This window comes from Lissotriton vulgaris, chromosome 5 (genome assembly GCF_964263255.1).
Source record: "Lissotriton vulgaris chromosome 5, aLisVul1.2, whole genome shotgun sequence".
In the NCBI taxonomy this organism is placed as follows: domain Eukaryota; kingdom Metazoa; phylum Chordata; class Amphibia; order Caudata; family Salamandridae; genus Lissotriton; species Lissotriton vulgaris.
In genome coordinates, this window is record NC_141693.1 from 1,337,929,197 (window position 1) to 1,337,943,433 (window position 14,237).

General features: G+C 43.1%; 1 protein-coding gene across 1 annotated transcript in view; it reads right to left on the minus strand.

The window, feature by feature from the left end:
* The window catches only part of LOC147712569 (FYVE, RhoGEF and PH domain-containing protein 2-like), a 497,527-nt gene that overhangs the window by 101,860 nt on the left and 381,430 nt on the right, over positions 1-14,237 (minus strand). Inside the window, exons 13-14 of the mRNA XM_086923272.1 lie at positions 13,774-13,905; positions 7,711-7,857 (exon numbers count right to left, since the gene is read on the minus strand). Coding sequence (XP_086779398.1) covers positions 7,711-7,857; positions 13,774-13,905 — 279 coding nt within the window. The remainder of the gene's footprint in view (positions 1-7,710; positions 7,858-13,773; positions 13,906-14,237) is intronic.

A 14,237-nucleotide genomic window follows, 5' to 3' on the forward strand; every position in this document is an offset into this window, starting at 1 on the left:
GTCAGGACCTCTCCCACTGGATCCACGAGTCGCTGATGGGCCCCACGTTTGGGACGCCAATTGTTGAAAAAAGGTACAGGCAGAAGACCATTTTCCGCAGTTGCCCGGCGTTAACCGCCTATATACCCATTCAAGTTACCAAACAAAGAGGCAGGCGCTGGAGACCGAAAGGCAGGAAACAGAAGTTTTATTCCGACGGAGCAGAACACATCAAATCAGACAACAGGGTATCTTCTCGAGGTGCTCTAACTGCATCTCTGTGGCCTGGCCTCTTATACACGGGTTTATTACTTTATTGCATAAAACACATCGCTGTTAACCCTTTGATGTATGGGAAGACATCCTCGGAATCCCCGCTTCAGGCCCGTTCCCACACACATTTACAGTTGAAGTCCCCACCCCGGTCACAACAGATGATGATTATCGCGCAGCTGGACATTCCGCCAATTCATGGAATGTGTGAGGTTGATCGGATCTCATGGGGTAGGGCCTTTGATCAGCTCAAGGATCCTTTGATGGGGGGGGTGTTTCCTACTGTACAGGAGGAAGGGGGCAATGACAGTATCCGCAGGGCCAGGTGGCGGCTTGGGAACGAGTGAGACAAACGGGCACAAAGGAAAGAGGGGTGTTATCAAAGGATTCGGGATCATGAAAGGAATGGAGGGAGGTGTTGTGCTGGGAACAGGATGGGATTCCGAGGCAGAGCTGCGTGGTAGAGGGGTTTATGACCCAAGGCATGTGAGAGCGGGGGCCGTCAGCGTGCGGGGGATGTTTGCGAGGTCAGGAGAGAGAGAGACACGCTGGCTATCGATGATGGGCAGAGAGGCCATGGTACTAAAAATGGCTGCCGCTTACGCGCATGGATGGGCTCAAAAAGGGACAAGATGGCGCCGATAATGTTGACGTTTTCGGCCTATCTTTTAACAAAGGAAGCCAGTCTGAAAGGGACGGGGCTTAAATAGAAAGAAGTACGTCACTGGGACCTCTTGTCCAATGGCTGACCACCGTTTAGCATGAACAGTGACCCCAGCCAATGGAGTGGGGCGGGGTTTAACCCTCGCTAGTAAAACTACCTCTATCTCATTAAATCTCGCACGCTCGGCTGCGCATGTGTGCAGCCGAAGCCAGCTCAACCTAAAAAGGAATCACAAATCGTTAGTTTACGTTTTGGGAGGAGACAATGTGCAGTCTGCGGAATCTAGGGACAGATTAGCTTGTTAAGGGACAACATTATTGGAATATGATTCTTATAATGAGGGTATTCCTGAGCTGAGGAACAGAAAAGCACAGGAGAGTTTGGAGAAGCATCAACAAGAGGTGGAGTTGGACATGGAATGCTTTGCTGCAAGCATTGAGGAGGCAGTTGGTGTTACTGAACAAGAATGGAGAATGGTTATGGAGAAGGATGATACAAATGAAAATGCAGTCATAAGATGGGATAAATCAGGGTGGCCCAAGCAGAAATGCCTACCGAAACAGTATCAGCCCGTTTTTCAAAGTGGCATCTGAATTAAGTTTGGAAGGGGTATTGTTGAAACAAGGGGTTACATTTGTTCCTCCCATAGGTGTAAGAGGAAAGTTGTTTGAGCTGGTGCATCTGGGTCAATTGGGCATGACTCTGAACAAGTAACAGCTACATGCTATATAGTGGTAGCCCATGATAGATAGGAAGTGGAATAATAAAATGTTCAGAGATGTGATGTTTGGAAAATGTCAGCCAAGAATTAGATCAACAGTGGCCAATCAAGTTCCAGATAGACTGTGGGAGAAACAGTAAAAGTGACAATCCATATACACTGTTTTCAGTAGATTATTTTTTGAGATGGATAGAGGCACAGTTCATCTGGGTGTCAAACACTAAAGCTGAGATTGAGATTCTGGCTGATGTGCTCTCCAGGGAAGGTTTACTTAAAAAAATAAACCCACAAACATTTTCCAGTGGCTATAAATGATGGTCTGTGATGTGACAGAGGACTGCATTAATGCCAAGAGAGTGGTTGGGTGAGGGGGAGGGGCATGATGAGGTGGGGTGTGAGATAGGAACATGGGGAGCGAAAAAACATAACATTGGTGCGAACTGTGAATTATGGCAATATTTGAGGGTTTTATTCCACACTGCCCTCTAAATGCTGCCCCTAATCCCTATAGGAGGTATCCATTTGAGAACACTGTATTATGCTGTATCTGATTTGCTATTTGCATACTGTATCCTGAAGTAAGCCTTCCCTGCTTGCTGTTGCTACGTTAGGCAAGTCAAGTGTACAAAAGAAGTAATTTGATTAATGAATTGCTCTGAAATAACATTTTAGACCCTCACAATCTCCTTATGCCTTTAGTCTCATATCTGTAAACATTTGGATTATTTATTAAATAGGTTCAGTTAAGGTAGTGCATGCTATAAAAAAAATCCCCCCCCCCCCAACATAGTGTGCAATTCCCTGAGGTGGGCAGACACAAACACTTAATTAACTTCCACAAACAGGCCTGGTACTGTGGGAAAGTTTTAGCCATGGGCCTAGGAGACTTCACACTTAATCCTGGCTTCACCACTTTACCAAAATATGCTGGTTGTGAACTTTGTATTAGAAGCCTGGGTAGCTTTCAAAGCATAGGGGCTGATTTATAATTTGGCGGACAACCCATTCTCTGCCAGGGCAACAGAGTAAATTACTCCGTCACCCTGACGGAGGTGCCACCTGCTAAATTATGAAAAGTCCACTGGCCCAGCGGACATTTCAAGCAAAAGCAGGACCCGCCATGACAGCGTCTTCTGCCAATGCATTGTAATTTTGCAGGGTAACTCCGGCAAATATAATGGAGCCGTAAGTCAAAGTTACATTTTTTTAATTTTCAAAAAGAAAATACCCCTTCAAATTTTAAAAACAATGTCCCCCTTATTATGGGGGCTTCCTCCCATTGCAAGGATGCCATTGAGCACTTTTCAGTGCCCTTTCTCTCAGGTTTTTCCTGCCAGTGACAAGTCCTGAAAGAAAGCGCTATTACCACCCATCTAAATTGGACAGGGAGACATATAGCCAAACCTCAGACAGCTCTTACTCTATTGGGCTGCTGGATGAGTTTGACAATATCGTAAAACTATGGTATGCCCAAATTTAAATCTCACGGGCGGGATATAATCTTGGCAGGGGGGACTGCATTGCCGTGCAATGGAGATCCCTCTTCGTGAAGATATAAATCAGGCTAACAGTAGTATTTCTTTGGTGAGAGAAGTCCCTGCGTCTCACCAGTGAAACCACTCAAACCTCAGGTCTTGTGTAATTAGTTAGAAAGACTATGGAACCATAAAACGTGATTTTTGTTAATCCTAGCCTTCCCTCATGACCAAGTGTGTGCTTCTGGGCAATCACTTTTTGAACAAATATCTCCGATCCTTGTTTTTTAAAAAGAGATAGGAAAAACTTAAATCAAACTAGGTATGTAATAAAATAGTAGGTATATGATAAGAGAACAGGGCTGTACCCAGCATTCAATTGATTTTATCCATGGGGAGAGAACATCAAGTCTGATAGAGCAACTCACAAAAATGTGGTGTAGCAAGAAAGTTATGGACTTTGAAACAAAGATTCCTTGTTCCTCCTGCTTCCAAAACATAGTTTGATTGTGGTCAAATCATGTCCTTCCTATGAACTAGTCCCTTTAAAATGCTACCATTTGATCGAGATGGGTGAGCCGCTGAAAGCTGATGCCTGGCTTTAGGTTCGCTTGAGGTTCTGTTTGAGTCGAAAACAGTCCTACCCTTCATGTGTCTTTTGTCTGCCACCCACACTCTATTTTCATGTGCCAGGAATTCAAGACAAAACATTAACTTTGCATGTAAAACGAAAGACAGAAAGAGATGCCCATTTAATGAATTGTTCAGCATGAAACCAGAAAATCAGGGATCAAACCTGATATCCTTGCTTTACAAAATTGTGTGATCCAAGGCAATTATTTTATCTCACTTTGCCTCCTTTTCTTCATTGCCCCATATGAGATTACCTTGAAATACACAAGTTTAGGATAAACGCTGTACAAAAACTTCCTTTGTGTTTGATTTATTAGACTATAATGTTCTGTTTATATAAGAACAACCTAGGCCACATGGATGGTGTATATGACAACTGAGTTGCCTCTGATCCCACTAATCTAATTTTTTTCAGAGATTGGAGAGGACCTGGATGTTTCTAAGCTCATTATTGGCTCGATCACTTCAAAATGTCACTCAATGAAGTGATATCATCTGATGTACTAAGGTGAAACATGTCCACAAGCTGGAGAAATACACCTTTTGATTTTTGAAAAGACTTCATTAATTTTAAGTGGTGCAGGAAACATTTGGAACTTCTTCTCCTTTACTTCAGTTAATGTATTTCTGAATGTTAGTGCTCACTGAAATAAACTCTGGGCAGAGCTGCTGTTCATCATGGACTTACTTACTTATGCCTACTACCTCTCCTGGGATATAGGCCATCAACCTAACTCCAGGTGTAACCCATCTCATTGCAGGCAGCCTTGAGCCCTCAACGCCAGGTGTTTCTTGGCCTTCCTCTTTTCCTTTTCCCTTGAGGGTTCATTAGGGAACCACATCTTAAGGTCGGGCGGGTTGCCAGGGACCCCCAGCCATACAATAATAATTATTGCCCTAAAACCATTGTTTCAGTGAATTAGGTTCAATTTTGGTCTATTGAAATGGAAAAGATCTTTGGAAAGACAGGCATAATCCAGAAAAGGTCATGTATCAGCCCAAAGGGGAATGGGCAGAATGCTTGTATTAATCTCTGCTACTGGTAATTACTCTGGACACATCCCATGCCATCTCAGATTAGACACAGTTGTATGCAAATCAGTCTTGGTACTGCTCCAATAGTAATAGTCCTCCAGAACTCCCAGTCCAGCTCCTCTCTGAACTGGACCATAAGCAACCCAACACTGGTTTCGGACTCTTTGGTCATCTTCAGTCAGAGTAAAGGATGGCTGCAGGCACAGGTTTCTTTCACTCTACACCCGTAGATGTGTTACGTCTCCTTGTGTCTTGAGGGTATCGGCATTCAGACAGGTGCAGGAAGCGGGTAACTAAGTGGTACCCTTCCTTGCCTCACAATCCTATATAGTGGGGTCAATGTTTCACAGCTGTGGCACCTATACCTACCTTGTGCACACTACGTTCCTGGCGGTTTCTGTTCTCCTCTTTGATGTCCTCTCAGACTCATGTATGCGAACAAACCCAAGGCAGGAGACTCCCAATTTTTTAATCCAAAAATGGCTTTATTGTAGCTGCCTCCTGCCTGAAATTGGGTGTTTCAATAGAAGTCATTGAGGAAAATACATTCTCCTATTTTTTTCCAAAATCTCCCACTTTCCTTTTCTAAAATGTTGGCATGTATGCAACCTGTTGTCTCAATGCCCACACGTTATGGGTGCAGCAGCTTTATGCTGACTAGTCCAGGCTAGGAGACTTGAAAGAGGAATTTGCAGGTCACAGTGACATCGAGTGGTGAACTGCATATCAACACCCAATATGTTATGGCAGTACAACAAGGATTTTCACACAACCTAACCATTTCAACATTGTTCTCAGTTTCTTCCAGGTCTAGCATGGATTAAAATGCCAGGGCTAGCCAATGTGGCATCATACACCCTTTAACCTTAATGATTTCACATGAAGTGACATCATATGACCTTTGACCCTGAATCTTTCCTGAAAGTGATGTCACATTACCTTAACCCTGATGATATCACAGTTACTAGCTTTGCTGAAGGTATAAAGTTTGATAATAACTGCTTAACTAATATAACAACCCAATACATATGTCTATTGTAGACATCATGTATATTATATTGACATGATATGTCAAGGAAACAATTACTTGATTTGAAATATGAGAGCAAAATGATTTAGTCTGACATCTCCTAGGGTGGACAGAGTAGTGGAGAGGGGTTTCTGCATCCCGAGAATGTGTTAAAAAAAGAGATATAATAGTGCATTTTAAAGAACAACTTTCACATAAATTGAAAAGACACTCATTAAATATTCAAGTCCTTTAATGGTGTGCCAACTAATGAGACCTGACAGTCCTCATGAGTTGACCCATTTTGTTTTGAAAGTCCTATGGGTGCCCCCATATGTCAAAATTACCACCATTTCGAGTGTCAGGCTTTTGTCATTGGTTCCCCTTTTGCTCAAACATTACACACAATATGCCAGTGTCAGAATTTTGCCAATACTGTTTTCCATGTACCATGGGTGACCCTTATGCCAAGGTTGCATCTAGTATGAATGGGAACAGCATTGTTGCCAATGGTGGCCCCCCCGACATATGCCACATTTGTCCTCCCTTATGCCAAAAATATCCTCCAGTGTGATAATGCAAGTATTTTGCCAGAGATGCTATCAATGCCAAGAAACCTCCAGTATATCAGCATTTTTCAATAAGTGCCCAATACCACTATTTACCTCCAGTATGCCAGAACAGAATCAGGCTTTGGCAGAGACACAGGAAACAAGAACTGGCTTACATCAGAGAGATCGTAAATGGAGGATATGATTCTTAAGAATCCACAACCACAAAACTACAAGGAATGTAGCTTGACGGGCACCAGAAATCAGAAATTATGATTGCAGAAACTCTTCCAGCAGCCAAAGAACTAGATCTCTGCATGACCAGATAAGATCATAGAAGCCAATTCTGGACAGGAGTAGCAGAAATGGGGTGGCTGGGTCATATAGAAACTAATGCGCAGGTCTAGAAGCAAACGTCTAAAGTATAAATCCACGAAAGAGTGATTTCTTGAAAGCTTTATTCCAGTACTGAAACATGAGCAGGAGCACAGCGGACATCAAACCCCTTGGTTTCTTCCAGGCAACTGCTCTCAAGAGTTCTAAGATCAAGTGATTATAGTTCTTGAACGCTGACAGCACAACATTAGGAGAATACGTCTTAAGAAAATTAAATAAATAAACGTAACAAGCCAGAAACCCTTCCAGTATCCCAAAAGTTAACCTCTGCACAACAAAATGAGACCATGGAAGCCAACTCTGCACAGGAGGGACAGAAATGGTGCTGTTGGTACTCAGAAACCAATGCACAGGTCTAAAGAAAAACCATATCAAAGTCGTACTGTCTTGTCCTTTAGGATAGTCTCATCATTTACATACCAATAACATACTTTTTGTCGCTTCCACGCAACATAACGGTTCTACACAGGTGACCTTTTACCTACTAGCTCACTTCCCTCCGACATCAGGCTCTCTGTGCCATGCATTTAAAGGAAGAGATAACACCATCCTTTTCACACACATTGCAATACAACTTTATCGTAAAAGCAACTATATGTATCTCCTCTAACGTGCCCATAAAACTTGCGCAGCTCGAGAATTGCCAATTTGTTGCTCTCTCATCAAATGTCAAGGTTATGTTAGTTTACTGCTTCCCCTGGGTAGCATATTTTGATTCTCTGGACGGCATTCTCGTTGGAGATCTTATGGGTCTTGCTCTGTGGCACACCACAGATTGAGTAAAAACATACTTGCAGGTTGTGCAGTGTCTGCTGTGATAGCGGGCAAGGGAGAGAAAAAATTACAGGACACTAGAGAGACATGTGAAAGCAAGAAGAGATAGGGGAGAAAGAAACTAGAAGCAGAGAAAACAGAGTGCTCCAGAATGACACATCAAGGCGATGTGCGTCAGCTAGTGGAGAGCGCGCGCTCACCTCCAGGATGCCTCGCTTCCGCTCGTCACGCGCACTGTTGACCAGGTTTCCTGTCAGATGGGTGAAACACACAAGGCACACTCGGTTCAGACGCTGCGGGTCGTACATCAGCACTGCTTTATGTTCTGAACACTTAGCACAAACCACCTGTTCACAGAGCCAGAAGAAAAGAAGATGAAATGAAACGGGCAGTGATCCGGCAGTGCCAAGTGGCAATGACAGTCGTCTTGTAAAGACTATCTCCACACAGGATGCGTAGTTAAAGTACTTTATTATATTATGCTGACCGTAAGAGCAGCAGGCATTTGTTCCTCCAACCAGCTTTCCCCGTAACCAGCTCTACCAAACACGAAATACAGCCCAATATTCTACTTCACATTCTTCCTGCATGCACCCGCGCGCTCTCGTGCCTTAAGGAAGAAATTATGTCACCACACATCCCCATTTTTTTTATATAACAAGGAAAATACATAGGGTTCTACAATGAGAATATTGATACACAAAAAAGTAAATAATAAGTAAGTTGCATACAGTTCTAATAGTTCTAAAAATGCATAGTAACACATCCCCCTCCTTTGATATAATTAAACACAAAAAAAATAGAAAGCATCTGTGGATGATGCATGTGAATAACAAGAACATATTCACAAACATAGTCCTCCAACTTAGTGGGTATCTCTCACAACTCTCCCGAACCTTCCCACTTTGCAATCTGTCTCAGCTCTGCCAACTTCAGGAGCTAAATTACCTGCAGAAACATCCATGCTTCCTCTCACTTTATTCGTGATGTTATCCCGTGTCATATCCTTCTCCTCCTCCTCCATCCACCAATCACATTCTTTCCGAACCTTTCTTTCTTCATTAACCACACTTTTATCACGCACCGAAAAAGGACTGAAATGTTGAACCGTACCATTGCTCAACAAAGCAGCATTGCAAAACAATTGAGTTACCTTATGTGGCCTTGAAAACCTGTTCTGTCCACTTCTTAAAACTCGAGTCCTCTTAACTCTTACAATATCCCTAACTTGCAACTTACCTGGTTTGCATCCGTGTTTGTAATCATAATACTCCTTAAATATTGTTTGGCTTTGTCAATGTGTCCTTTTACCACTGCTGGATCCCAATTTACTCTACTAGCTCACTGCATCCACCCAATGTGGTCCTTTGTGAAAGCAGTCCTGCCTCTCAATCATTCAAAGGGACTATGTCCTCTAGAAGCACATGGTACTGATCTGAATGCCCATATGGTGCGAAATAACTCCGTTACCCTTTCCAAACCATTACATTTGACTAACTGTACCGCTCCCTTTATCACTCGGTTAAACGTTCAACTGCTCCGTTTCCAGCAAGGTAATAAAGTGCAGCGGTACTATGCTTTACTTCATTGGATTTCAAAAACTTCTCAAATGCTTCAGCCACAAATTGTGCTCTGTTATCAGTAATCACTAATTTGGGCAAAACTTTTCTTTGAAAAGCTGCCTCCAAAAACTTTACTACTGCTCTAACATTGATCTGTTCAACCAGCTAGACTTCTGGCCGCTTCGAAAAATGGTCCACAGCAACAACAATATACTTCTGCACTGGTCCATCCCAAATTGGACCTGTAATGTCTACACTCAACTTTTCCCAGGACATACCTGGTGCACTAATGGGACATAAAGGTGGTCTTAAGGTAATTTTACTCTTATCAGATTTCTTGCACTGCATGCACTCCCGGATTCTTTTTGGTGCACAGTCCCATACGAGGCCACCAATATAAATCCTTCAAACGATTTTTAGTTTTGGTAATACCAAAATGTCACTCATGACTAATGTCCACAATTCTACTTCTCAGACTTTCAGGTGGTATCATTCTGCCATTCCTCAATGTCTTATCATCCTCCACCGACAATTTGTGCCTGAGTTCCCAAAACACCTTTAATCTAGAAGGAATATTATTCTTAGTGGGCCAACCTTCAGTAAGCCAAGTCTTAAAATCAGTTAATTCTCTGTCTTCTTCATACGCATGACTCAATTCTTGTGGTGGAATCACCATTGCTCCCTCATTCAAGCATGCCACACTGAATTGTTCAATATCCTCCTCCTGTATCTCCATCTCAGGAAGAGGCAACCTACTAAAATAATCTGCCACTTTATTTCGCACACCAGGCATGTACTGGACAGTGTATTTAAAATCAAGAATCTTGACAGCTAATCTTGCCAACCTGAGTGAAGCCTTATACAACCCCTTGGTAGACTACACCTTGGTAAGGGGCTTGTGATCACTCCTAATTAATACACGACCACCCCAAATAAATTGCCTGTAGTGCTCTAAACCCCACACGCATGCTAGTGCCTCTCGCTCTATTACAGAATATTTCTCTTCGGTAGCTGTAAGTGAGCATGAGCCAAAGGCTACAATGCGTTCTTCTCTCACATAATCCCTCTGGGTCAGAACTGCACCAATACCCTTTTCACTCGCATCCACTGTGACAATGGATTTCAAAGCAGGATCAAATACCTGCAGTTATAGCCCTACACATTTCAATCTTGACAGATATAAATTTTTCTTGACATTCATTTGACCATACAAATTTACATTTGTTCTTTAAAACTTGCCTTATCTTATGCGTCATGCTGGAAAAAATTTCTATGAATTTAGAGTAAAACTCAACTAGGTCTAAAAAGGCTCTCACATCATCTTTGCTACATGGCACTGGAGACTTCTCTACAACTTCTAGTATTTCCTTTTTGGGGTTGATACCCTCCACTGACAACTCATGACCTAAATATGTTACCTTTTGTTGTGCATACCTAAATTTTTTATATTCTGCAGTGATTCCCTTATCTTTCAAAACATTCATCACTTTTTTGACAGCTGCATCATGTCTTTTTTTAGTTTTACCCATCAACAGCATATGTTCCTAAAAAACATGACATTTCGCTCATGTTTAAACAGTTCAAACATGATGCATTCAAACATCACGACAGTGGATGCCATCCCAAACGGTGCTCCTCCGGATTAAAGGGGCCTGGTGGTATTCTGCAGTGAGTTCTATTGTCGTGAACCACTGCACCCCTTTTGTAGTCGAAAGCATCTCCCATATTTTTGGTAATGGAAACTGGTGCACAATGATACTCCTGTTAAGGTCTCTCAAGTCTACACATAACCTGAGCTTCCCGTTGGCCTTCCTGGCAATTACTAAGGGAGAAGCCCACTCCACTACCTCTACTTTCTCAATAACACCTTCCTTACATAACCTAACCAACTCACTCTTGACTTCCTCCCTCAAAGCTAAAGGAATACTCCTTACTTTGTGCACCAGTCTCACCTGGTAATTCCTTCAGTAGACTTCCTTGTAATCAAATTTACTTTGCACAGTAGCACGCTTATTTGTGTGATATTATACAGACCCCCGCAACAATGCCTGACTTTCCGAAGATCCTTGCTAATCACATTGCTTCTTTGATTACTGACTATGACAAAGTAATGACCTGAACTATTGGGCCAATGAGACTGACGAGGGAAACTCTTCCAGGGAGCTCTCTGAGTCTCTTGTCGGTCTAAACCTTACCCAACATATCAATGTTCCTACGCACATCAAGGGCCACACTCTTGATCAAGTGTGGACAATCAATGTTAGCTTGACTAACCTGACAGTATTACCCTGCGCTTGGTCTGATCATAATACGATCAGTTTAACTCTTCCTGCCCCCCCACTGAACTCTAATCCCCTACACTCAAAAAGTAATTTTAGAAATTGGAATCGGGTTGAGTTGGAGAGACTAGTAGAAACTCTGTCTAGGGAGCAGCCGGTACTAGAAGGCAATCCTGACAACGGGCAGAGTGAGATCACCGACTGAAAAAGGAAGGCTTTCGACCTCCATGCACCTCAACAGACCAAAACCTATCGCCCTAGGCAGCACGAAGCCGCCAAATGGTTTAATAAAGATCTAAAAAACATTAAACTCGTAGTACGCCAAGCTGGGCGGAAGTGGAGGAAAACCTATAAAGCGCTAGATAAACTTGACTACACCACCAATCTCCATCAGTATAAAAAGGCTATACTGGAGGCCAGGAGAGCCTTCTTTACGAACAGGGCACTTGACTCCGATAAGGGCTCGAAAGGAATTTTTAAGATAGTAAAAGAACTCTCTAACCCCAGCCATGTCACTCCTTCTTTTGTGCCTAGTCAGGTACTTTGCGATGACCTGTACTCCTTTTTCTTAGACAAAATAAAAAAAATCCAAATTCCATTGCTCCCACTAACGGTGACTCCCGAAATAACAGGGAAACTACCAATCCTTGTGTTCTCAACTCCCTCCCCTTGATGGACAAGAAATGTTTCCTGGATCTTATAGGCAAGATCAAATCAGGCTCACCCAAGGAGGATTGCCCCTTCTATGTCTCAAAAGCTATCTATCGGTCCTTCCCCGATATCTTTCTAAAAATACTGAACCATTCACTGTCCCTTGGCACTGTCCCACTTACTTTTAAAGAAGCAGTGGTCGTTCCACTTCAGAAAAAGCAAGGCATAGACCCCAATAAATTGGAGAACTATAGTCTCATCTCTCTCCTCCCTTTCCCTGCAAAAGTGCTGGTGACTTGCCTTAGCTTTTTCCTGGAAACCACCACATTTTTGGACAACCCTCAGGCAGGTTTTCATCCCGCTCATTCCACCAAAGCAGTGATTCTATCAGTATTGGATGACCTCAAGGGACAGGCTGATAAGGGTCATATTCAGGCTCTGATCCTCCTTGACCTGTCTGAGGCATTTGACACAGTGAACCAAAAAATCTTGTTGGACCGCATTTCCGCAGCAGGTCTCGGGGGCTCAGCCCTTGCCTGGTTGAGCTCATTTTTGGAAGCTCGTAAACAGTCAGTGTGGCTATCGCCCTTCAAATCTAGGCTGGTAGTCCTGAACTGTTGCGTTCCTCAGGGCTCCTCCCTCTTGCCTATTTTATTTAACATCTATATACGCCCTCTGATTTCAGGTCTACGTCAAATGGGTGTGAAAATCTTCAACTACGCAGATGACATGCAGCTTATTTTCACCCTTGACATCTCTGTAGAATCTAAGGATTTTGTCAAGAAGTCTATGCTCTATGTCAAAGCTTGGATGAATGAAAATCAACTAAAGTTGAACTCAGAAAAAACAGATCATTGTTCCCCAAAGCAAACCTGACTACTGGACCCCTCCTATTGGCCCCTTGATTTAGGAGAGGCACCCATCCCTAAATCTGCTTTAAAAAGTCTTGGTCTTCATATAGATGCCGACCTTTCTATGAGCACTCAAATTAGCTCAGGGACATCGGCTTGCTTCATCCAATTGCGCAAACTGCGCAAGATCAGACGTTTCTTTAGCAAGAAAGCCATCACCCAAATCGCCATAGCCCTACTCCTCTCTAAAATTGATTATGGGAATGTACTTTACATTGGACTCCCTCAATATCAAGAATCAAATCAAAATCAAGCGGCGAGGATCTTCTATCTCAAGGACAGAAGAAGGGATGGGGGATGTGCTTGTTTCAGCTAGCTAGCTTTATATTGAGTGTCAAACCAACGGTTTTAGCCTGTGGACAGAGGGTGGGAGTACGATTTAGCAGAGCACAGGACAGAAAGTTATGTTACTGTTGCACACTGCAAGTGAATCTCCGTTTTAGTGGGGAACAATACATGGCTCCATTTTTTTAAATGGTCCATTTCATGGCTTGGATGTCAATACTGGAGGTGCCCTTCATATACAGACAGTGCTGGTTGTCCTCTGCCTACTGGGGGACTGCTCAGCCAGCATGTCTCAGACAGTTCCATGTAAAAATGTAAAAGCATGGTTTATACACTCAGCCCCCTAGGAACCTAGCATGTAGCTATAGCTTGTTTTGCTTACATGTTTCTCCTTCTTTGCTTGTTGTAAACTATGCTGCGCCATTTCTAACCCTTGCATTGCACTTCTGAACCTGCTGGCGCCAACTGAAATTTCGGTGCACTGTCTTAAACTTCTGTGGTTCTGGTTGTAACACCTGGTGCTCTAGGTTGACGATGGGGGGGGGGGGGGGGGGGGACACTGCCTTGGTACTCACATAGCCACAGGCCCTGCAGTGGTGTCTTCTTCGTGTGATGGAATGGAATGGCTCCTTGCATCGCATGCACATGGTTACCAGGTTATCACGGATCCACTGAGGGGCGCGTCTTCCCAACTCCTCCAGCTTACCCTGCAAGAAATGTAATTACAAGAGCTTGTAATTTAAATGATGTGACGAGTACTGTAATATACAGACTACAACTGGGTCTCCTCATGATGCATTGAAACTGAATACTTCTGTTTTCGTAGCTTAGAGTGAGTGCTTTACCTGAGCTATCCAGAGGGTGAGGGTAGTGTTAAGGAGTAGTACGTTTTTACCGTACAGGGAAGGGTAACACTAAGAGGTTTTTCAGGTGTTTAGGGTTCAGTGATAGGTAGCGTAAAAAGATAGTAAGCAGCTTGGATGGTTCAGGGAAGAATATTGTAAAGGGGTAGGAAGAGGTTTTAGGTTCAGGGAAGGGT